This window comes from Phacochoerus africanus, chromosome 6 (genome assembly GCF_016906955.1).
Source record: "Phacochoerus africanus isolate WHEZ1 chromosome 6, ROS_Pafr_v1, whole genome shotgun sequence".
NCBI lineage: Eukaryota > Metazoa > Chordata > Mammalia > Artiodactyla > Suidae > Phacochoerus > Phacochoerus africanus.
This window is the reverse complement of record NC_062549.1, coordinates 105,072,369-105,098,690: the sequence shown is the minus strand read 5'-3', so window position 1 is coordinate 105,098,690 and position 26,322 is coordinate 105,072,369. Positions and strand designations below refer to the sequence as shown.

General features: G+C 41.7%; 1 protein-coding gene across 4 annotated transcripts in view; it reads left to right on the top strand.

Annotated features, from left to right (window-relative positions):
- Window positions 1-26,322, top strand: part of SLC22A15 (solute carrier family 22 member 15) — a 92,089-nt gene that overhangs the window by 57,013 nt on the left and 8,754 nt on the right. For 3 of the 4 annotated variants that reach the window (XR_007135561.1, XM_047784923.1, XM_047784925.1), the window contains exons 6-8: window positions 4,199-4,414; window positions 8,702-8,842; window positions 12,677-12,762. Coding sequence is in view for 3 of the 4 variants with exons in the window: in XM_047784923.1 (XP_047640879.1) it covers window positions 4,199-4,414; window positions 8,702-8,842; window positions 12,677-12,762 (443 nt within the window). In the remaining variant the exon portion in view is untranslated. The remainder of the gene's footprint in view (window positions 1-4,198; window positions 4,415-8,701; window positions 8,843-12,676; window positions 12,763-26,322) is intronic. The other variant, XM_047784924.1, reaches the window with a different exon arrangement.

Here is a 26,322-nt window from a genome sequence, read left to right as displayed (position 1 = left end):
CCCGTAAGATGAGCCACAACTTAGGCTTGTTTTACCAGAAGTTTTAATGTGCTCGTAAAAGGTTTTCTTCCCTTGGGTATCAGACCTCTAATTTTAATCATTAAAAGCTTCGGGATAAAATTTTCAGCCAGCATTACCAGCTTTATTCTGGATAAGGGACACCTAGAATGGAGTGTTCATTCAGAGAGCGATTTGGATTCGTAAATCTTTGTGCAGATGCTGCTAATTGAGATTTGGTGGGCATTGAACTGAAATCTGTTTGGATTCTCTCGTTGGAAGTATGGGAATTGTTGCAAAAATGAATATAGGAGAAAGAGCCTATATTTAAAAAGACAGAATTTATGAAATGCATTTAGGGATGTCAATTAGAGTGAGGTAATTTTATTAGGAGGGAAAACTAACCATATTTTATTAGCTTGTGTATTGTAAATTTGGGGAATAAATGGTGCCTAATATAGTTCCTTGAATTAAGAAGCATTCATGGAAATACCAGTACATAAATGAATTTTCTTTTTAAGTATTTAATAAATCACATGCTTTTCTCAATCCAGGCTGGCTTTCCCTTCTCCTTCATTAGAAGAGCAGCCTCCCTGGATGATCTGAGCCATTCTTTTTGTTTTCAGAATGTGTTGTCTAAGTTTGTTACTGCTCAGGGCTAGGTGGAGCCACTAACTCACTGGGAAATTAACTCAGGTCATGGGAGTCCCACTGTGGCTCAGCAGGTGAAGAACCTGACTAGCATCCTTGAGGATGCAGATTCGCTCCCTGGCCTCACTCAGTGGGTTAAGGATCTGGCGTTGCCGTGAGCTGTGGAGTAGGTTGCAGATGTGGCTCGGATTCTGTGTTGCTGTGGCTGTGGTGTAGGCCTCAGCTGCCGCTCTGATTTGAATCTTAGCCTGGGAACTTGCATATGCTGCAGGTGTGGCCATAAAAAGAAAAAAAAAAAAAATTTCAGGGCATGGAAAATAGCCAACAGAGAAAAGAGCATGTAATATTGAAATACATGTTTATTCCGTTTGGTCTTGAAAGTAAGGTTTGCCCCCCTCAGCCTCCAGTTTATCTCCTGCTTTTCTCGCATCCCATCTCCCATACACTGTCCCAGGCACACCACGCTGCTCATTGTTGCTTCTGTGCCTCCTATTCAGTGCTATTGCCTGAACCTCCAATGCCCTTCTCCTCAGTCCTCATATTTATTAGTTCACAGCGCTCCCAAGTTTGCTTGAACCCCACTCCCTCCGAGCTTTTCCTGGTCATACCGCCTCTCATTCGCTTTCCTCTCTGAAGGTTACAGCACTTAACCTACACCTTTTGAGGGGCCCCGTATTTCTGCCTCCCACGGAGCGTATCCTCTTTATAAAGCAGGTGCTCTGACCAGCACAGGCTCTTTGCTCAGTTGCATTCCCACCAGCACCAAAGCCTTCTGCACAATAGATGCTTCATATCCATTGGACAGATGTTGGCACAAAAACCTTTGGAATTAAGCCTTCGTTAGCCATCAGCAACATAAGAAAAAGTCATGTTATTTTAGAGTCATACCTTATTTGTTTTACTAGAGATATTATTACTTAGCTTAAAAGTTCCTTATTTTCACAGTACTTGAACTTGAGTGGTTTTATATTAAAAATCAGTGCCCCCTTAATTTGCAAAGGTTGTCCGCTTTTAAAGAAATGCCCAGGACATCTTTGAGCAGAGGCCTCACTATTAAATTAGCATTATAGTTTCTCAGGGTGACCACAGCGCTACGTAGAGGGCAGCGTGTTCAAGGCCTGCTTTTCCTTCTAAAAACACATCTTAATGTTTGTATGCATCAGCAGCAGGTGTTAAACTCATATTCCCAAATCTGTCCGTTGTCTAACTAGGTGAGGCTTTCTTAGTGAGAAGCTTATTGGTTTCTCAAACTGTGGAGAAATATCAGGCCCTAAATTTATATAATCCAGAAAAATCCTTTCCCAAGTAGAAATAGTTGGGATTAACTCAGAATCAAGTTCCCACAGCCTCTTTCACAAATATCATCTTTAAAAATGATTTTTAAAGTTTTAAAAGTTTTTGTTTTTGTTTTGTTTTTGTTTATAAACATTCTAGGGCATTTCCATCGTGGTGCCGCAGAAACGAATCTGACTAGGAACCATGAGGTTGTGAGTTCAACCCCTGGCCTCGCTCAGTGGGTTAAGGATCCAGCATTGCCTCGAGCTGTGGTATAGGTTGAAGATGCTGCTGTAGCTCCCATTAGACCCCTAGCCTGGGAATCTCCATATGCCTCGGGTGTGGCCCTAAAAAGCAAAAAAAAAAAAAAAAAAAAGATTCTGAAAACACAGAAAGCTTAAGAAGAAGGGGGGAAATGATTTAAATTACCCAGAGATAATAATGACTGCCAATATTTTGGCTACTTCCTTGTCGGTCCTTTTTCACTCCTCTTTGACTGCCCCAATTTTAATTTTTACCACTGTAGACTTTCCAGCACTTCACCTATTTTTCTGTCCCAACTATCATCTCTATATTCACTCCACTAATCTTCTTTTATATTCTTTTTATTTGTATTTAGTCTTGATCAGGTAGTTTTTTTGTTTCTTCATTTTTGTCTTTTTAGGGCCACCCCTGCAACATAAGGAAGTTCCCAGACTAGGGGTCTAATGGGAGCTGCAGCCGCTGGCCTGTGCCACAGCTACAGCAATGCCAGATTTGTCTTCGACCTACACCACAGCTCACGGCAATGCCAGATCCTTAACCCACTGAGTGAGGCCAGGGATGGAACCCATGTCCCTCATGGATATTAATTGGGTTTGTTACTACTGAGCCACAATGGAACTCTGCAATTAGGTAGTGTTACCTAGTCCTGCATATGTGGGCCTGTGGATATGGCCAGTGAAGCCAGTGATGATCAGCAGACCTCACTTCCAATAAAAATAGTATTTTACTTGATTATTTACCTGTGTATTATTAGTAACAGTAATCAGATGGCAAGGAAGAAGTAAATAAAGGAATTTTCCAGGATGTTATAGAGGCCTTTAGTCCTGCTTTTGTTGATGACCAAAGGCTGTGCATAAATAATCTCTCCCCATAGCAAAACTCCTGGGAAAATGCCTGCCTTTTTGTAACCGTTGTCTTCCCCTCCACACCTGTTACATTGCTGGGTACAAAATAAAAGTGCTCACTAAATGGTTATTGATGGAATTGCTATCCGTGAAGTTTCAAGTTCTGAGATGTTTGTTGCCAATTCACTGTCCTTACTGAAAGGCATGAACTGTTCTAGAAGACATCTTAAATAGCCAGTCATTCATACACATTTCCTTTCAGGCAAATAATGTCCAATTAGATCAGAAGGTACTTGCTGTGTTTCATACACAAGGCTTCCATGTTCCTGCCACAGTCTGGTTTTTGAAAAGTCCTCTAAAAGTTTATGCAGAACTTTGAAGAGGAGAGAAGATGCGGTATCTAAGTCTTGAAAGAAGATATCACTGTTGGTAGAAATGTTCAATACTTTGTAGTTAGAGTAGAAAATAACTGTGGTTTTGCAATTGGAAGTTAACCCAGAAAATAACGTTTATTCTTGAAGGCCTTGGGGGATCAGGAAACATCCTCAGGACATATTAGAGTGTGTCAGCTGATTGAGGTATTTTGAGGCTTTTAAGCTGGAAAGTAGCTAAAGTGTGATACACCAGTTTCATTTTTATGTGTCATCTTAAAATCATCTCTGCCTTTTCAGTAACATATCACTATGTTAAAAACATTACAATTTTTTTTTTTCCTAATGGATAATAGAGACTTTTATCTTCTTCCTGAGGCTTTTCCCGAACTTTAAAAATCCGCTCTCTGGTATTATTCCAACACTTGGCTATGATTTAGAGTCCTATCTCTGACACGTATTTTATAAACACTTTGCATTATTGAATATTATAGACTTAACTTGCCACTCACATATTGAAATGTACATAAAAGTAAATGCATACTGTTTACTTTTTTTACCTTGACTTTGGAGGCATGGTTTTGGTCTCCATTCATGAGGGCAGCCACCCTGTCATGCTGGCAGCCGTTGGACGTCGCCTTCTCTCTCCTCCACGTGTCACTGGGAGAGTGAGGCTTTAAACCTAACATGGACTCGGTTGTGGTGCGGGGACGCCCGCCCTGCGTGGGTACTTTGTCTCCTTCCGATGCGCACGTGCCTATACGAATATACAGCCTTTAATGACGTCTCTTTCAGATTCATTCCTGAATCACCCCGTTGGTTATACTCCCAGGGTCGACTGCGAGAGGCCGAAGCAGCCCTGTACCTCATTGCCAGGAGGAACCGCCAGCTCAGGTGCACCTTCTCTCTAACACACCCGGCCAACAGGAGCTGCAAGGAAACCGGAAGTTTCCTGGACCTGTTCCGCTACCGGGTCCTCTTGGGGCACACGCTGACCCTCATGTTCATCTGGTAATTCTCAGGGCTGTTCTGTCCATCTGCAACTCAGGCTGCTGAAGGGCTCTTCCGGGTTACAGAAAACTCCCGCTTTCCCAAGAACAGGCCCCTCCCTCCCCCACCCCATCCCTTCCCTTAGGCAGCGGGCTCACCTCTGCTTTCTCCGCACCCTCCCTTTCCTGGAGGAAATGCTGGTGCGTGGTGGCAGGTTACGGAACTTGTATAAGTAGACTTTAGAAACACAGCTCCACTTAAATGAGGTATTGAATGTAAATGCTCACGCTCCCTCACCCCCCGCCCCGCCCCCCCAAAAGAGGAAAGCAGGCAAGCACACCTGGCAGGGAGGCAGAAGAGTTTCTGAGGAGGACATTGAAAGCACCTCCCCATGGTTTGGCATCAGGCAATTAGATGGCACAGTCTGATTGCAGTGCCTTGGGCTGCATTTTGTGTGGCATTTCCACTCAGTCCGGTGGACTGAACGTAATTCCTGGTACAGATAAGATCCTGGGAGTGTGACATGACAGCTTCCAAGCCACATGTGCACATCAGTGAATGAATGGATTAGCACTCACTGAACCTGATTTTCTAGTTTGGCTGATTCTGACCTGCCCTCAAAATGCACTGAATGATTCAATATGGTTCCATTTAAAGGATATAATTGTGGAAAGGGGAGAAGTGGATGAGCAATACATACAATTTGTGGAGTACACATGTGTTTTAATATTGTTCATTCTGCTGAAGTGCCATAATGTAATTTGGTCCAGTATTGGACGTGGCCATCATGTTTACTGTTGTGCTGCAGTTTGCATGTGTTTGCCAAGAAGGCTGCATAAAAACCTACATTTTCACACAGAGATAGAGGAGAGGCATTTTTCATGAAAGCAATCGTATAAATAAGGCTAAAAAAAGAACCAGCAGATTGAGAAAAAAGCTGCAAAGATTGTTTTCCATATCATGATTCTCTTTTCTTACCCAACCAAACCCTGGCTACCACCTGCATGGTTAGGGGCGAGGTCATGCCAGCTGCTTTCCCCACCAAGCCAGTATAGTGCTAGAGTATCACAGATCCATGAGAAGTATTGAATGAAGGACACAAGCTTGAAAGCATAGAGATAAGGGAGCCTTTAAAAGCCAAAACTGACTATACCGCCAAGGAGCCACTAACTTGAGCTTCTCCCAATTGTAAATACTTACAAAGTATGTTTAGATACCTAAGGCTCCAAAAAAAAAAAAAAAAAAAAAAACAAAAAACTGCATTTGTGTGTCATGTAAGACAATCAGTCAAACCCTCTGCCTTGAAGGAAGCATCTACTTCTTAGGGATTATTTATTTCTTGTTTTTACATTTTTCCCCCCCAGGAATAATAACTTTGGGTTTCTGGCCTCCAGGGGATAAAAAACAGACAGACAAAGAAACAAACTAGACTTAGAGCCAGGGAGAATGTTCCTGTTTATTGTACATCTTACACAGCCAAAGGAGCTCTTCTCAGATAAACTTCTTCCCCCCGGGCTCAGAATGTGAAAATACACGATAACTGAGACAGCGTCATTCCACATACTGTCCTTCTTTTTGAAGATGCTATAAAATTCTCAAATCCTTTCCATGGATCAGTCAGTGAAGAAAGGCTTAACTGGGGAATAAAATTATTCCTCTGAGTTTAACATCTGTTCCTTTGGTTATTTCCCATGGTCGTGCCTTTTTAAATAGTTCTTGGATGCCCTAAATATACTGTTAAATATTATGCAAGCATTTTAAATTTTGCTTGGGGCCCATAAAGAGGATTGAGATGATTTCAACAGCTGTAAATATGTACCCCTACGACCCAGCCTACCATCCAGGACATTTGTAAGCAGAGTCCCCGCCTTGGGACCACAAGTCCTCCTTGCCCACGTTTTGCCCATCCCATCTCACCACCAGCTGATAATGAAATTCCTCTGGTGTCTTGAACCGGCTTTGTTTATTTGTGCCCTACCTGCTACCATCACAACTTGGCTTGAATATGTATGTATGTTTCCATGGCTGAAATGACTTCACTGGCAGTTCTGTTTTCCATGTGGAGTAGATGCACACCAACACACACAACACACTAGGAATAGCATTATGTTAAGAGGAGGGGCTCCACTGCAGAGGGAAAGGATTTTTTAGATACTTTAGGAAAATATTTCAGTCTTCCTAGTGCGCTGCTTCTAGGCAGCGCGCTAGGGGACAGGGAAAACAGACCGCTTAGGGTCACTTTGCCTTCTTACCCGTGGTGTCCCAGCTACAGCTCTACTCATCGTCCTTAGAAGATGAGTGACAGCTCCACCCAGGAAGAAGTAATGGGAAGTAGCTGCTGCCTGGGCTCATTTGCCAGAGAGGGATGAGTCACTAAGCAGGCCAGCTCCAGGGGTTCCTCGGTCCCTTGCTACTGCTCCCCTTGGTTCCCGTGGCCCATTCTTCATAGCCCAGGGCCCTTGGCCCATTTCCTTGTTGTGGCAGAGATGGGAGGAAAGCTTTCCCTTTTCTGTTGGTCTCATCATAGTCACAGCTCATTGGACTTTTTCTAAGGAAAAGGGAAGTTAATGGGAATTTCCCCGTAATAAATGCTTGTCAAAATGAATTGTGAAAACATAAAAACTGATGAACTTCTGAAGCCCAGGTATTTTACTCTTTGTATAGAAATGTATGGCTTGCAAAATGTATGCGTATACTAGCAAAGCCCAGTTTTAGGGTTTATTTTTGTTTGTTCTACTCTAGTTTTATTTATTTATTTTTTTGAGAATTCTTAAAAGTTTATTGACTTAAATAATTTTGTCTGTTACACACAGTTAAAAAAAAAACACCTTTTACACTTAGTATAGCATATATTTTTGGCTCAAAGTTTCTCTAGAGTTTTCTTAGGAAATTTTTTTGCCCTTGCTCTGTTTTGGGCATATGCATCTTGCTTTGCTTTCTCCTCCTTTTGATGTTTCTCTTCAGGTAACTGATGGTATAATCTTAGAGCTCTTGGGTGCGCATGGTCTAGTTTTATTTTTAATAATGTGTTTTCCTAAATACAAAAGTTCCTATTACAGTAGTTTCCCTGTTATCTGCATTTTTGCTTTCTGTGGTTTCAGTGACCCAATGTCAGCAGCAGTCTGAAAGTATTAAATGGAACCAGGAGGGAGGGAAAAAATACATTAAATGGAAAATTCCAAAAAGAAACAACTCAGCAGTTTTAAATTGTGCACCTCTCTAAGTAACGTGATAAACTCTCACGCCGTATTGATCCCTCCCTTCTGGGATGTGACCCATCCCTGTGCCCAGTGGATCCTGCCCCATAGTCACTTAGCAGCCATCTGGGTTGTCAGATCAACTGTGGAGGTCCAGTCACCCTTATTTAATAATGATCCAGATCTCAAGAGTAGTGATGCTGGCAATTAGAATGTTCTCTTACTGCACCTAATTTATAAATTAAACTTTATCATAGGTGTATGTCTAGGAAAAAAATGTAGTATATATAGGGTTGGGTACCATCTGTGGTTTCAGACATCCACTGGGGCTCTTGAGACATATCCCCTGAGGAAAAGCGGAAACGACTGTATTCCCTTCACTCTGGAAGAAGTTCCTATTATTCCACAACCTGGAGTTTCAGGATGGCCCATTGTCCGGCTTAGCTCCTGGGCTGTGGGGTGTAGGCTCCATGCCTGGCAAAATGCCTGCCACCCAGAAGGCGCTCCCTCAGTGTTTCAGCAGTGGTGCGCAGAAACAGGTGAATGGCTTGGATCCTCCTAGAGGGTCCTGCCTGTGCCACGGCCCTCATCTTCTCTTTCCTGTTCTGGGCGTCCGCAGCATGTGCACCTGCTGAATGCCAGGGCAGCTTGAGAGGCCCCGTCAGCACCCACTGGCAAGCCGGGCACTCATCAGCATGGGTTCACAGTGCTGTCCTCTGTTGGCTCGCTCTCCATGGGAGTTCTTTTCTAGAGTCATTTCAATTATATCACAACAGTTACCTAGGGCAAGTAGTCTATAAATTGTCGAGTTAAAAAAAAGTTAAGAATAGAGTCATTGTCGTCTCTTAGATGCAGAACGTGTGATGAAAGCACCAACAGCGTCTCCTCTGTCAGGTGCTGGCCAGTCATTTTCTTTATAGAGCATCTCAAATCATTTCTAAGGCCCCTTTATTTGTTTTATTTTGTCCTGGTATAGAAGTTATAGGTTAGAAAGCCTGGCGGGAGAGTTAAGCTTACTGCTTGACATTGTTTGAACCAGTGTCTGAATCTTCTCTGGCGGATTGTAATGAGTTTTTCCATTGTCTTTCTTGTCTTTCCCCCCAAATTGCAGGTTTGTGTGCAGTTTGGTGTATTATGGCCTAACTCTGAGCGCAGGAGATCTAGGTGGAAATATTTATGCCAACTTGGCCCTGTCTGGCCTCATAGAGATTCCATCTTACCCCATCTGCATCTACTTGATTAACCAAAAATGGTGAGTATGGATGGCTGTAAGGTGTACCATAGAGAGGACAGCCCTACACGCTCACACACAGTAGTACCAAAATATTATTCCATATTTGTCCGAAGGCAGTATCCGCTAATTACTTACTTCAGGATGATTAGCATTCTTTTCAGAACAAACACAGTGTTATTTCTTGGGTTTCCTGTTCATGAGTTTTTGGTGTAGGTTTTTTTTTTTTTTTTAATTGAAGTATATTTGATTTATAACATTGTGTTCGTTTCTGGTGTACAGCAAAGTGATGCAGTTGTACCTATATATATTCTTTTCCATAATCTTTTCCGTTACAGTTTATTACAAGATATGGAACATGGTTAGTTCCCTGTGCTAGACAGTAGGACCTTGTGGTTATCTATTTTGTATGTAGTCGTTTGTATTTGCTAATTCCAAACTCCCAGTTTATCCCTCCCCACCCCATTTTCCCCTTTTCTATGTCTGCGAGTCTGTTTTACAAATAAATTTATTTGTATCCAGTTTTCCACATGTAAGTAATATCATAATATTTGTCTTTATCTGACTTACTTCACTGAGTATAATAATCTTTAGGTCCGTCCATGTTGCTGCAGATGGCATTATTTCATTCTTTTTTATGGCTGAGCAATATTCCGTGTGTGATGTATATGGTATATGTACGTGTGTGTGTGTATGTGTGTGTGTGTGTATGCTATCTCTTCTTTATCTATTCATCTGTTGATGGACATTTAGATTATTTCCATGTATTGGCTGTTATAAATTGTACTGCTATGAACATTGGGGTAAATGTATCTTTTCAAATCAGAGTTTTCTCTGGATATTTATGAAGTAGGGGGATTGCTGGATCATATGGTAGCTCTATATTTAGTTGTTTTTTTGTTTGTTTGTTTTTTGTCTTTTTGCCTTTTCTAGGGCTGCTCCCGCAGCATATGGAGGTTCCCAGGCTAGGGGTCGAATCGGAGCTGTAGCCACCGGCCTACACCAGAGCCGCAGCAACGCGGGATCCGAGCCGCGTCTGCAACCTACACCACAGCTCACGGTAACTCGGGATCGTTAACCCACTGAGCAAGGCCAAGGCCAGGGACCGAACCCGCAACCTCATGGTTCCTAGTCGGATTCGTTAACCACTGCGCCACGACAGGAACTCCCTATGTTTAGTTTTTAAGGAACCTCCCATACTATTTTCCATAGTGGTTACACCAGCTTACATTGCTACCCCGTGTGGGAGGATTCCCTTCCCTTCAAACCCTCTCGAGCATTTATTATTTATAGACCTTTTGCTGTTGTCTATTCTGACAGGTACCATCTGTGGATGGTGAGATGATACCATATTAAAGTTTTGATTTGCGTTTCTCTGATCATTAGCTGTGTTGAGCATCTTTTCATTGGCCATCTGTATGTCTTCTTTGGAGAAATGTCTCTTTAGGTCTTTGTAGATTTTTAATCCAATATTAAAAAGACATTACCCCCTGATTGTGAGTGGTCTGTGTGTGATTTGTTAATTCCATCAGATGGGATTATTGGCTCTGGGCAGATAGAAACTCCATGATCCAATCACTATCACTTAGAAGCTATTACACAAGACAAAGAACTGGAACTACAACAGCTTTTCTCTCCCCTTAAGATCCACTGACTTTGCTGAGGGGAAGGATAGATCCTACTTTTGTTGCTCACTGTCTGTGAACACAGTTTAGAAATATATATTTTTTAATTCTTTTAGAGAGCACCCTTTTTTCAGCTTGCTCACATCCCTTCTGTTACTGAAGCCCTGACTAGGGCCGTTGAAAATCCTCTTCTATCGAAGCTAGGAATCAGTTGGATTATGCCATTTCTCATTTTCCAGAAATCATCATTTTTACCGAGAATGACATTCCTTTAGCATTGCACTGGGTGCTGTTGTCATGGATATTGAGGTCAAAGCATTTTAAAGAGCAGTTTTGGATTCTGCTCAATCGAAGGCTGGGAGGGGGCGGGGGCAGGTGCCTCTGCTGACCCTCCTCTCAGTGACTGAGTGTGTGCTCATCACGGTCCAAAAGCCGAGTCAGGCAGCATATTCAGAAATCTGTGTCTGTGCCAGACTCCCCTCGTGTGTGCTTCCTGTTACAGCTTCCTGGTTCCCTTCCGACAGCTACGTAAAGGGCTACAGGGTTTACAAGGACACCGGTCCGTGGGGGTGTCCTGTATGTCTCTGCATCTCTAGTGTTTGCCTAGCATGATGCCTCCCACTTGACAGGCAGTCCATACTAATTGCTAAATTAAGCGCAATAACCTGGAGACTTCCCCACTGCCACCACCAGAGTCAGGATTAAAATCTGAAGCAAAGGGAAGGAGCACCACCTTGGGGATCAGGCAGACCTGAGTCCAAATATAGTCTTAGCCACATGACTTATGACCTTGAGAAGTGACTTCGCTAAGCCTCCATGTAGTTATCCTTAAACCAGAGATTATAAAGTTTCCCTGGCAAAATTGTTATAAAAATTGCAAGTAACATTGACAAGAGTTCCCTGGTGGTCTAGTGGTTAGGATTGGGCACTTCCACCGCTCCAGCCCAGGTTCGATCCCTGGTCTGGGAATTAAGCTCCCACATCAAGCTGTTCACACTGCAACCAAAAAAGAAAAAGAAAAAAAAAAAAAGAAAAAAAAATGACTAGTAACCCTGAAGCTTCTAATAGAGGAACCTAGCATATCGCTGGCCTCTAGTAAAGGAAGGCTTATTAACGTTCATATCTTCCTTCCAAGTCTAGGGCTTTTATTTCAAAATTATTTCTCCCAATAAAATGTGCAATAAATTTCACTAATTCTGACATATTAACAAGAAATTTCTCAGAGTTCCCATCATGGCACAGTGGAAACGAATCAGACTAGGAACCATGAGGTTGTGGGTTCAATCCCTGGCCTCGCTCAGTAGGTCAAGGATCCAGCGTTGCCATGAGCTGTGGTGTAGGTCGCAGACGTGGCTCGGATCCCCAGTTGCTGTGGCTGTGGCATAGGCCGGCGGCTACAGCTCTGATTAGACCCCTAGCCTGGGAACCTCCATATGCCACAGGTGTGGCCCTAAAAAGGCAAAAAAAAAAAAAAGGAATTTCTTTTTTGTATTTTTAGGGGGGGGGGAGGATGTTTAAACATTTAATTGCTTAAGGTACAAGTAACCAGAAGATAAAAGCCAGAAGACTCTATTCTCCTCGTTTCAGTGTTATTCTCCAGAAGATGGAGAATAGAACAGCGCATGCCTCACAGGTAGATGTATTATTAGCGTTGACAGAAAGCATTTCAGACAGTGCCTGGAACCTAGGAAACACTCACGGAAGTAGGTAGAATGATCCTGTTCTCTTCCTGCACACATCATTTAATCCTGCCATCCAGCACGTTTTCCGTTGCTTTGTATTGGTTACGGATCTTAGGTCCTGGTCAGTCACATTTGCCATCTACTCCTTAAGAAAAGATGAACCTATAACAAACGGGAGGACATTTAAAAAGAAAGACTGGGGGAAGTTCCCGTCGTGGCTCAGCAGCAGCAAACCCGACTAGGATCCATGAGGATAGGGGTTTGATCCCTGGCCTCCATCAGTGGGTTAAGGCGCGAGCTAGGGTGTAAGTCGCAGACACGGCTCAGACCCTGTGTGGCTGTGGCTGTGGAGTAGACTGGCAGTCTCAGCTCCGATTCACCCCCTAGCCTGGGGAATTTCCATATGCTGCAGTTTGGCCCTAAAAAGCAAAAAAAAAAAAAAAAAAAAAAAAAAAAAAAAAGGAGAAAGAAAAAGAAAGGTTGGGGGGATGAAGGGGATGAATTTACAAGATTCTCAAGAGAAATGTGCATTTCTTTGTATTCTTTAGGTTTGGTCGGAAGCGGACATTAGCAGCATTTCTGTGCCTGGGAGGACTGGCTTGTCTTATTGTCATGTTTCTTCCAGAAAAAAAAGGTATGCCTTTCCAATTTCTACATGAGGGTTTTGAACAGCACTTTTATTACAATGAATCTCAATATAGTGGCGAGATTACCATATGCCATGCTTCATTTCTGTGATTGCATATTACTTAGCAATTGTATGGGGTATAATGGGCCAGATTCTTTCCATTGCCTTAACTATTCTCTGGGTGAATAATGTGCTTAGAGGTGCACTATTAATTCTTTCAGGCGATTAAGCTACCATCTGGGGTGTCTGGACTGCAGTACTGGTGATGTTAGGGCTGTTTATTCGAGGAGGAGGAGGACCATTTAGTTCTGCACAGAAGGCAACTCCGTCCAAAGCTGCAGATTGCTCTCCTCATTCCAGCCAATCCCGAGACTGGAGATGAGAGGCACTGGTTCTCAGAGGTGGCTTTGGCACCCTCGGTACCTCCATCGGTACTCCTGGGGCACCCTGATAATAGCAACAGCAACCATGAGCATAATATTCACTGCTGGCGGCAAGTTACCTTTGCTTCGTCTTATGTAAAGTATGAATAAAACATCCTCAGGCACTGTTGCTGTTTTTCTGTTTGTAGCTTTGCTGTGCAAACACAGCTCCAAAAAGGTCCCTTTGGCCTCTTTCTCTAACATGATTTCTGCTCCTTTATAGAAGTTCTGTTGGAGTTCCCGTCGTGGCACAGTGGTTAATGAATCCGACTAGGAACCATGAGGTTGCGGGTTCGGTCCCTGCCCTTGCTCAGTGGGTTAACAATCCGGCGTTGCCGTGAGCTGTGGTGTAGGTTGCAGACGCGGCTCAGATCCTGCGTTGCTGTGGCTCTGGCGTAGGCCAGTGGCTACAGCTCCGATTGGACCCCTAGCCTGGGAACCTCCATATGCCGCGGGAGCGGCCCAAAGAAATAGCAAAAAAAAAAAAGAAGTTCTGTAGATAGTGCTTGTTCTCAACTTTCTTTCTGTCTGTCTGTCTTTCTTCCTTCCTTTCTTCCTTTTTTTCTTTTCTTTTCCTTTTTCTAACACATTTGAGGCATGCCAGATCCTGCATCAAGAACTGTGGCTTTACCCACAATTTTCAACAGTAGGGAGTGGGTCATAACAAGGTCCCTGCTGCTGGAACATATGGAGTAACCAAAGCCGTGTTCGGAGGGCTTTGGGATTGATGGGCTCCATTAAGGGGCTTGTTCCTTTGAGAGGGTGCGGGTGGAATCCTCGTGAGATGGTTGAGCTTGAAGGTTTCGGTAACTGCTAAAAATGCAGCTGAGGAATTCATTTCCTGTTAGAGCATATCATGTATTTAGTGTTCCTTTGGTGGTCACATCTCCTTGAGGCTCTGCTGTACCAAGGTCTCACGGAGGGCTCCAAGGCCATGTGCTCCAGCTCGCTAGCCCTCCCGCACACCTGCTGCCTGAAGTTCGCTGCCTTAAATCCAAGTGCCGTTGGTTCACCCATTAGGACTTAACATTTAGAACAGCCTTATAGTGATATTCATGGAATCCTGGAAACTAGAGAATTTACTAAGTTTGCCTGTTTCTTACATCTAAGAAAATCATTGCCTGTGCTAGTGTCAGGAAAAGGAGAAACTCCTCAGCCATTGCCCTGCTGTGGGCTTGTAGAATCAAGTGCCCAGCGCTGTTGGGCTGGGACGTGACATTCACGGGCTTCGAGTCACTGCAGCTCTCAGTTTGGCAGATTCTGTTTGTCGTAGACAACCTGGAAATGCAGTTGTTTTCTCTCTGTACGAGTCCAGTGTTCTCTTCGTCACCTTTTTCCTTGTTACTCTGAGCGCACCTGTAAGCTGTCGCACCTCAGCAAGCCATGTGGATCATGTCTCTCCTTGCTCCCACACGTCTGTCCCCTCCAGGTAACTCACACCCTGGGACTGCACACATGGTCCTTTTACACAGACCCAAAGGGAAAGCAGATTTGTGATCTCGCATCCAGACCCGCCAGCCCTCTCTGTCACCTCCAGCCTCTCCCTAAGAGACAGCTGGAGCCCGTTGTCAGCTGTGCGCTTGGAGGACACTGAGCAAGAAATGTAGCAAAACAGAGTGTGTCGCAATGTGCCTTGGGGACGTGGTTCCTCTGTCATACTTAGAAACGTGGCGTGTAGTCTATTTTTGAAGACTTCTAGGGAAAGAAATTCCATCATACGCCTTAGCAAATTGTTTCTGTTTTAACAGCCGTTAGAATGGGAGGATGATCCTCTTCCACAACTGAGCCCATTTCCTTTCGCTTTAATCATCACTAGAGAGAGAGAACAGATGGTCCCCCTCTCTTTTTGCATAATCCTGTCTCTGTTTGCAGGGAGCCATCTAGCTATTCCTGAATCTTCTTCGAGCTGAACATATTTGTTCTTTAAACTTTCTTTGAACCTTTCATATTTACTCTCCAAAATATTTTGATGGCTTTCTTTTTTAAATCTCAATTTTTTCTAAGTGCTCAGCTTTAAGCTACCTGTTCGGAAAGTTCCGATCAAAAGATGTTAAGAGCGAGCAGTCGTTCGAAAACTTCTCTTAACATCTTGTGTGAGCTTGGCCTCCCCTCATTCATTTTCTCACTGCTTTTGATGCTCATCTGCCCTCCCTTCTTCACCAAGCACACACTCGCTCTCTCCTTTCGGCCAACTTAGATGTCCTCTACCCACCAACTCTCTTTTAACAAATATGTATGATTTGTGGTCCTCTGTGTCCGAGTCATGATACGAAGGTACAACTGGAAGAGACAGTAGGCTAGAAACCAGATTGCTCGGCATCCCCCAGCCTATGGTTGATAATTACTGGACAAAAGTGTCCTCCTGTTCAGTACATATTTGTAAAGTAAATGTCCTCCGGGGGCAGTGTCACCACGTGGTCCCTCATTTTTTCCGCAGACTGATTGTCATGCATTTTACCTAACGTCTCTCTCTACTTGAAGGATCCTAATTAAGCTACACTATTGGTGAGCATTTATTAAATGTTGACTCTGTGCTGGCTTCTCTTCATACGTAGAGCTGTGTATTATCACCATATATATTTTCCCCATTTCCTAAGGAAACTAAAGCTCAGGCAGGTCAAGCAACTTGTCCAAGGTTGCACAGCGAGGAAGCAGCACACCTGGGATTCAGATTTCAGCTTCTGTCTCACTCTTAAGTCGGTGCTCTTTTGGGAATGCTGGCCTGCTCTCTTAGCATTTTCGGAGCCAGGTACTCATTGCACAGGACGAAGCCGTAGCCTTAGAGGACTCATGCGGCCTGATCAGGACCCATTCTTAACTCTTCAGTGGGCAGGCCTGATGGGGACCGGGCAGGGTTCAGGAACCCAGCTTGTCAGAGTGGCACTGGGCAAGGAGGGTGGCAAGGAGGTTTCTGGTGGCTTTGATCCTGCCAGAGGATCTGAATACTGGGGAGTCACAGCCCATGACAAGATAAACAAGTCTCACTGTTGAAGGGTGTGTCCTCAGACTCAGCTCTAGCAGAACCTTTATATCTCATTTCTTTATTCAACCTCAGCCTGCCCATTCTTTGTTTATTTAACTTCTGTAGGGCCTGCCTTTAGACAGGACACCCTTCAAAGCAAGGATCTAGCTCCTGGCCTCAAAGAATATACAATCTAGTGAGAAAAGTGAGTGATTCATAAAAACAGAAACAAAAAGCAATAAAAAGCAGAAGGTGCCGTGTGAGAATTGACAACAGAATGCTATAGGAACTTTAGTAGGCTGTGATGGTAAATGGAGACCAGCTATCCTCCTGTTATAAACAAATATCAAACCAGACAAATGATGGGAAGCACGGCTTTTCAGACATTGGACAACAGGCTGCAGAGGACGGAAGTGATCCTTGAGAGATAGGACCTAAGATGTGCCCTAAGAGTGCGCCAGCTCAGATCTCCAGCCTCAGTGCATGGAGAGGGCACCCAGAAAACTCTTGTTCTCTTGCTGAATGGAGAAAACAGATAGCACAGCTTGGGGAGGCCAATGTAGCTAGAATTTGCTGGGCAAAATATTGGAGAGGCAGAAGATACACAGAGGAAGAGCTCCGGAGATCTGCAGGAGGGGGCCTCGGAATCTTTGGTTTTTTTGTTTCTCTTTTTCCCTGTGGAAAAGATACTTTTTTTTTTTTTTTAAATTACAGTATAGTTGATTTACAAAGCTGTGTTAATTTTTTGCTGTATAGCAAAATGATTCAGATGTATACACACACACACACACACATTATTTTTTAATATGCTTTTCCATTATGGTTTAACATAGGACACTGAATATCGTTCTCTGTGCTATGCCCTGGGACTTTGTTTTTTTCCCCTCCGCAGGTAATAGCTGACATCTGCTCTCCCCAACCTCCCACTCCATCCCTCCCCTAGCCCCCTCCCCTTTGGCAACCACAAGTCTGTTCTTGCCCATGAGTCTGTTTCTGTGTTGTAGATAGGTTCATTTGTGTCATATCTTAGATTCCACATATAAGTGATATCATTATGGCATTAGTCTTTTGTCTTTCTGACGCACTTCACCTGGTATGATAATCTCTAGTTGCATGCCTCTGAGTCTTTGGTTACTTGCTGATCTGGGCATGCATTTGAGGAAGCTACTGAGGCTGAGGAGGTGGCCATCAGAAAGGGGCAGGTGGAACAATTCTCGGAACCTAGGGCTATGCCTGGTTTACATTCTCTTTAGCCAGATGTGGGAGCATTGGGTAGAGACCTCCTGGGTCAAAGTAACCCAGCCACAGAGGCTGTTCTCTGCTTGCTCTAAAAGTGCTTCAAAAATCCAGAGGCCCAAGTGATTCCAAGTAACTTAACTGCATTCTGGGAAAATGAACAACAACATATAAAAGAATACAATAAAATCCAGCACCTAACAGTGGAATATTCACAACCTATGGCACCCAGTCATATTACTAGGCATGCAAATAAGCAGGAAAATACCTTCCACAACCAAGAGAAGTGTCAATAGAAACAAAACCAAAAATGACACAGATAATAGAATGAGAAGGCTGGAGCCTTAAAACATTTCTTACAAATACACTCAGTATGTTTAAGAAGGTAGAGGAAAGCATGAGCATAATGAGCAGAGAAATAAGACGGAAAAAGAGACACCTAGAGATGAAAGACACATTATGTGAAAAGAAAAGTGCAGTGGATAAAATTACAGAAGAAAAGATCAGTGAGGAAGCCATGACAAAAGAAACTCCAGAATGAGACAAACAAAAGTTGTGGGACAACTCCAAGTCCAGCCTGTGTTCAGCTGGAACCTAAGAAGGGGGAAGTGAAGATATTTGCAGAAATGATGGTCAGCTGGAGTTCCCGCCATGGCTCAGCAGTAGGGACCCCACCTAGTATCCATGAGGATGCAAATTCAATCCCTGGCCTCTCTCAGTGGGTTGAGGATCTGGCGTTGCCATGAGCTGTGGTGTAGGTCACAGACATGGCTCGGATCCCAGATCCTGCGTTGCTGTGACTCTGGCGTAGGCCAGCAGCTACAGCTCAGACTGAACCCCTAGCCTGGGAACTTCCATATGCAGTGGGTGCAGCCCTAAGAAGACAAAAAAAAAAAAAGTGGTCAACTACTTTCCAGATTTGATAAAAACTATAAACACATATGATAAAGTGGTTAGTTTATCCGAAGATACCACAGTCCTGATTGTGTGTGCATTTGATAACATATTCAAAGTACGGGGAGCAAAATGGACAGAACTGAAAGGAGAAATAGACAAATCCAGCATTATAGTTGAATATTTCAGGAGTCTCTCTCCCTAATTGATGGACAGAGTAGACAGAAAAGAATTAGGATATGGAGACTTGAACAGCCAACATGACCTGATTGACACTTGTCGAACACACTGCCTTAAAGCAGCAGAAAATTGTTCTGTCTGAAGAGTGCCCAGAACATTTACCAAAAGACACCTTGTTCTGAGGCATAAAACAAATTTCAGTAAATTTAAAAGGATTGAAATCTTACAAAAATAAGTTCTTTTGGAGTTCCCTCTGTGGTGCAGTGGGTTAAGAATCTGACTGCAGCAGCTTGGATCGTTTTGGAGGTGCAGGTTTGATCCTCAGTCCAGTGCAGGGGGTTAAAGGATGCAGCGTTGCTGCACCTGTGGCATACATAGGCCACAGCTGTGGCTCGGATTCAAACCCTGGCTTGGGAACTTCCATTTGCTACACATATGGCCATAAAAAACGTTCTTTGACCAGAATGGAATTAAACTGGAAATCAATAACAGAAAGATATCAGGATGGCCTCAAATATTTGAATTTTTAAAAACATTCTTCTAAAAACACATGGATCAAAGAACAAAGCACAAAGGAAATTAGAAAATATTTTTAATTAAGCAATAATTAAAGTGTAATAGATCGAGTTTGTGGGATGTGGTACAACAGTACTTAGAGGGATATTTGTATAATTAACAAATATATCAGAAACAAGGAAGTTTTCAAGTCAATGATTAAGTGTCTCCCTTAAGAGACAATTAAAAAAAAAAAAAGACTGACAAACACAAAGTAAGCAAAAGAATAAACATAAGAGCAAAACACAGTAACATAAAAATAGGAAAATAATAGAAATCAATGAAACCAATAGCAGGTTGTTTGAGTTCAATAAAATCAGTAAACCTCTAGCCCAACTAATATAGCAAAAAGAAGGCACAAATTACCAACATCAGGAATGAAAGCGGGACATCGCTATAGGAACTTTAGGCATCTATAAGGGACTATTATGAACATTTTCATGCCAATTTATCCTCAGGCAAAAAGGATAAATTCCTTGAAAGACACAAACTACCAAACTGTACTCAAAAACATGGGTAAGCTGAATAGCCTTTTATCCAGTAAAGAAATTTAATTTGTAGTTTAAAACATTCCCACAAAGAGAATTCTAAGTCCAGATGGCTTCACTGTCACGTTATTAAAAACAATATAATTCTATACGTTCTTGTAGAAAGTAAAAAAAAAAAAAAAAAAAAAAAGAAGGAATACTCTCCCAACCCAGTCTGTGAGGCCAGCAATTAGCCTGATACTAAAACCAAACAAAGATCTTGTAAGAAAACTACAGACTCATTAATATAAATGTAAAAATCCTTAACTAAATATTAACAGATTCAGTTCAGCCATGAATAAAAAGGATATACATCATGAGCAAGCAGGGTTTATCCCCAAATTGCAAGGTGGTTTTAACATTCAAAAGCTAATCAGTTATTCACAGTATTGAAAGACCAAAAAGGAAAAAATAAATCCTATGATCATTTCAACACACATAGGAAAAAACGCGTGTCAGGATTTTAATACCCATTCTTTACAAAAACTAACAGCAACTAGAGGTAGAAGTTTTATTACTCTGATAAAGGGAAACCTGTAGCTTACGTCACAGTTAATAGTGAAAAACCAAATGCTTGTTTAGTTTCGGGGGAGTGGTTGTTTAGTTTTTGTTTAGTTTTAGTTTTTTTGGTTTAAAGGCAAGGATATGCATTCTTGCCACTTCTGTGGGGCATTGTACTGAAATTACAATGTGAATTCAAATTACTAGTGAATACAGTAAGACAGTAAAAAGAAATTAGGAGTTCCCATTGTGGCGCAGCGGGGAACCAAAACAGTGTCTGGAGGATGTGGATTTGATTCCTGGCCTTGCTCAGAGGGTTAAGGATTCAGGCATTGCTGCAAGCTGCGGTATAAACTGTCGATGAGGCTTGGATCTGGTGTTGCTGGCTGTGGTGTAGGGCTTAGCTGAAGCTCCTATTTAGCCCTTAGCGCCGGAACTTCCATATGCTGCAGATATGGCCCTACAAAGAAAAAATAAATAAATGAGATTATTAGAGAAAAGCAAATGAAAATGACAACAAAGTACCACCTCACACTAGTCAGCATGGCCATCACTAAAAAGTCTTCAGATAACACGCCAGAGGGGCTGTGGAGAAAAGGGAACCCTCGTACCTTGGTGGAAATATAAGTTGGTATAGCCACTATGGAAAACAATATGAAATTTCCTCCAAAAAAACTAAAAACGGAATTACCGTATGACCCAGAAATCCCACTCCTAGACATATATCCAGACAAAACTTGTAATTCAAAATGATGCATGTGGAGTTCGTGTCGTGGTGCAGTGGAAACGAATCCAAGTAGGAACCATGAGGTTGCGGGTTCCATCCCTGGCCTTGCTCAGTGGGTTAAGGATCCGGCGTTGCCCTGAGCTGTGGAGTAGGTTGCAGATGCGGCTCAGATCTGGTGCGGCTGTGGCATAGGCCGGCAGTTGTACCTCCAATTCGACCCCTAGCCTGGAAACTTCCATATGCCACGGTTGTGGCCCTAAATGAAGACAAAAAATAAAAGTAAAAAACAAAATGACACATACCCCCTAATGTTCACAGCAGCACTATTTACAATAGCCAAGACATGGAAACAACCTTAGCAACCTAAATGTCCAAACAGATGAATGGGTAAAGATGTGGTACTCACACACACACACACATACAGAAATATTACTCAGCTATAAAAAACAAAGTAGGGAGTTCCTGTCGTGGCACAGCCGAAATGAATCCCACTAGGAACCATGAGGTTGCGGATTTGATCCCTGGCCTCGCTCGGTGGGTTAAGGATCCAGAGTTGCTGTGCATTGTGGTGTAGGTCGCAGATATGATTCGGATCTGGCATAGGCTGGCTGCTGCAGCTCTGATTCAGCCCATAAGCCTGGGAACTTCCATATGCTGAGGGTGCAGCCCTCAAAAGAAAAAAGAACTTATCTACAGAATAGAAACAGACTCACAGATGTAAAGAGACTTGTGGTTGCCAAAGGGGATAGGAGGTAGGGGAGAGATGGACCGGGAGTTTGGGGTTAGCAGATGCAAATTATTATATACAGAATGGATAAACAAGGTCCTATGTATAGCACAGGGAACTATATTCAATATCCTGAAATAAACCATAATGAAAAAGAACATAGAAAGGAAAAAGTGTGTGTGTGTTTGTGTCTGAATCACTTTGCTGTATAGCAGAAATTAATACAATATTATAAATCAACTATACTCCAATAAAAATAATTTTCAAAAAGAAGAAATTAGAGGGATCCAAATTGAAAAGGAAGAAGTAAAACTATCTTTATTCACAAGGCCTCATGATTGTCTGCATAGTAAATCCTAAGGAATATATTTTAAAAACCTATTTAAAAATTAATAGATGAGTTTACCAGAGTCATGCGATACATAATTTTATTTATGTATATTAGCAACAAACAATTTAGAATGTAAATAAAACAATGCCTAAGCAATGAGATCCTGCTGTATAGAACTGGGAACTAGTTCTATACAGTAGTCACTTGTGATGGAGCATGGGGGAGGATAATGTGAGAAAAAGAATAAATAAATATATTTATTTATTTATAGTGACTGGGTCATTTTGCTGTACAGTAGAAAGTCAAGAGAACACTAAACCAACTATAATAGAAAAAATAAAAATCATTATAAAAAATAAAACAATGCCATTTATAGAAAATTTAAAATATAAAATATTTTGGGATAAATTTTATAAAATATGTATAAGACCTATAGAAAACCATAAAATATGAAACTGATGAAATTAAAGAAGACTAAATAAACAAATTGGTGGGAATAATAATAAAAAGCTTACCAAGCTTACATGCTCAAGGATCAGAAAATATTAAGATGTGTACAGCAGAAATTGGCACAACATTGTTAATTAACTATACCTTCACAAAAAAAAATTGTTTTAAAAAGAAAAAAGAAAACATTAAGATGTCAGTTCTCCCCAAATCAATCTATCTGCTACACAATTCCAGTAAAATTTCTGGCAGGCTAATTTTTGCAGGTAGGTAATGATGAGTTAATACTAAAATTTCTATGGAAATGCAAAGGATCTAGAATAGCCAAAAAAAAATTTTATCAAGAAAAAGTAAGTTACAGAGTTCCCGTCGTGGCGCAGCAGAAGCAAATCCGACTAGGAACCACGAGGTTGTGGGTTCGATCCCTGGCCTTGCTCAGTGGGTTAAGGATCCAGTGTTACTGGGAGCTATGGTGTAGGTCACAGGTGTGGTTCAGATCTGGCGTTGCTGTGGCTGGGGTATGGGTTGGCAGTTACAGTCCATACCAGTGCAATAGTTTTGTTAAACATCTGCCAACGTTTACTAGTTTATGGTAAATAGTTTTACCCTGACTGATCTGATTGAAGCTAGGGCTAGTTTATTTTGGATGACTCAACTGGAAGTTATACTGCTTCCAAGACAGAAAAGGGTACTATGTCTGTTTTACGTCTCCCTGCCTATTCAATAACATGTAGCATGTGCCAAATAGTTTAGAAGGTACAGCAAATGTATATTGAATGCTCTAAAAAAAAGAAAAAGAAAAAGTAAGTCGAAGGACTTTATCCTACCTGATTTTAAAACTTACTACAAAATTATATTAATCTAGACAGCATGATATTGACACGAGTAGATACATAGGTAGTAAAACATAAGTGAGTATGAAATAGACCCATATATATAGTCAATTGATTTTCATTTTTTTTTCAGGGGGACTGAGATTTTATTCACCTTTTAAAGATGTTTTCTTCAATCATAGCACACAAAGAATAATACACATGGTCAGTTGATTTTTGATGACATGTCAGTTCAATTAGGAAAAGACAATCTTTTCAACAAATGGTGCTGAAATAATTGGATATCCAGATGTAAAAAATTTATCTTCCACCTCCCCATTATATCCTATGCAGTAATTGACTTGAAGTGGCTGATAAACCTAAGTGTTGTGGGTAAAGGGTGTTACCTGCCATATCAGTAAACAAAAGATGTTACAGCCATGTCGGTAAACAAAAGATCTTGCAGCCATCCAGTCATCGTCAGCCACCCCCCCTCGCCCCCACAAGGCACCCTCAGGGGATTCAGGATGGAGAAAACAAGATACTAGCTCTAGATAGTTAAGGTGCATATCAAAATGATTTCAGGGAGTCTGGATCCTTGCGTCCTCCCATACGTAGAAACGTGCTAAATTCATTAACTGAGATGTCTGGTTTTTCTTTAATTGACAGTAATCTTTTGATGTTCTGACTCCCTGGTTTTTTAGGGATTTTTTTTTTTTTTTTTTTTTTTGCGAAAATTCCTATATAGCCTGGTTCCTCCCTTACGTTATGGGAACAATCCCTTAGAGCTATCTGAGAAGCTATCTCCCAGGCTTAAGTTCTCATTATGTCTGTGGAATAAAACATAATTGTCACCTTTTAGGTTGTGCTTTTTTTTTTTTTTTTTTTCCATCAACAGTATAAAGGCTGAAACTACACAGCTTCTAAAACAGAGCATGGAAGAAAATGTCAGTGACTTTGGTTAGGCAGAGATTTCTTAAATATGACAAAAAGCACCAAGAAAACGTCATGACTTAGACTTCATCAAAATTAAAATGTTTCCTTTTCAAAGGACATTATTATCAAGGAAGGGAAAAGCAAGGGACAGACTAGGAAAAATATTTGTAAAACATCTACTTGATAAAGGGCTTGTACCCAGAAGGTAGAATGGACTCTGACAGTTCAGTGATGAGAAAGCATTAGGAAAAGGTTTGAACAGACACTTCTCCAAAATGATATAAACATGGAAAATAAGCATGGGAAAAGATGTTCAACATCATTAGACACTAGGAAATGGAAATTAAAACCACTATGAGATGCATCCCCCTGTTCACTGCAGCACGATTTACATTGCATCCAAGACATGGAAACAACCTAAATGTCCATCAACAGAGGAGTGGATCCAGAAGATGTGGTACATACATACAATGCAATATCACTCAGCTATAAAAAAAAGAATGAAATAATGCCATTTGCAGAAACACGGATGGACCTAGAAACTGTCATGCTAAGTGACAGACAATGAAAGACAAACACCGTATGACATCACTTGTATGTGGAATCTAAAAAAAGGATACAAATGAACTTACTTGCAGAATAGAAACAGACTCACAGACCTTGGACAACTTATGATTACCAAAGGGGACAAGTGGCGGGGTGGGAGGGATGGACTGGGGTTTGAGACTGGCATAGGCACATTGAGGTGAAATATGGAATGACTGGCCAACGGGGACCTGCTGTATAGCACAGAGAACTCTACCCAGTCTTCTGTGACAATCTACATGGGAAAAGAATCTGAGAGAGAATGGATATGTGTATATGCATGACTTGTTGTACAGCAGAAATGATCACAGCCTTGTAAATTAACTATACTTCAGTAAAACTTAGGGAAAAAAACCACCGTGAGATACCATTACACGCCTGTTAGAATAGCTATGATTAACGAGATTGACCATACTAAATGTTGGCAGTGATAAGAACTGGAATTCTCATATACTGCTGATATAACTGTAAAGTGGTACAGACACTCTGGAAACCATTAGCAGCCTATTTTTAAAGTGAAACATACATTTATCATCCAATTCAACTTTACCCAGGAGAAGCATAAGCATAGATCCATACAAGGTCTTTGATGCAGATGTTCATAATAACTTTATTAATAATAGCCCCAAACTGGCAGGAACCCAGATGCCCCTCACCTGAGGAATGGATAAATAAATTACGTTACATCCATACAATGAATTACTCAACAAAAATAAAGGAATGAGCTATGACCTACCGATACCTGCAGCAATGTGGAAAAACGTCACACGTGTTATATTAACTAGACTTCACAGAAGTCTGCAAACAGAATTATTTCATTCATGTGAAATTCCAGAAATAGTGAAACCTTAGTGACAGAATTTTCTGCACATGTGATCATCTTTTGTCGGAAAAAAAAAAAAAAAAAAAGCCAAAGGGAAGCAAGATGAATTGTGGTTCTTTGCCCAACTTATGTATTATAGTAGAGGACCTACAGCTGTCTTAAAATTTTAACATATGCATAAAGTTACTGTAATCACCCAGTGAATGAAGTGGATGATTAATTTGTACTCTTTTGGATCAGTGAAACGTGACTGTAAGGTACTGAGACGTTTTGTTCTGATGACCCCAGTGGACTCATATAATTAGATTTCAAAAGAATTATATGAAGTTCCAAAACTTTATATAATTAGTTCCCAAAATGACGTTCTTAGTAGCTGCATCATCGAAATCAATGATAACTTCTTAAGTTCAATACTTCAAAGGATACAAGTATGTTGAAAATCCCCTCCTTTTCCCCAAAAATAAGTGAGCTTAATTTTCCTTTTAGTCACTCTTTTTTTTTTTTTATCTAAGCAGTCACTCTCCTCATTTATTGGTAATAGCCAATAATATCTGATTTCATTTTCTGATAAAGAACCAAGGTCAGAAATCAGCTTAGTGGTCGCAAAGCCTTCCTAAACATTAACTCGTGGCAAACAACAGCCCAGAACCTCCACAGGCAGGCTAAGAAGTAATTGCCTTATAAGTAGAACAGTTTCACCTTGACACACGGGCTACCTTGGGAGAAAGTGAGTTCCGCCAAGTTTAAATGGCCACTGCAGACTGTTGACAGGTAGGAGAGAAGTTTCAGGCATCGGATGAAGTGTCAGGCTGGTGGAAGCACTTTGTCACCTGGATACAGCCAGGCTCCCCAGGCCTGGGCCACGACTGGAAGTGTCCTGAGCCTGGCAGGGGTCACAGCT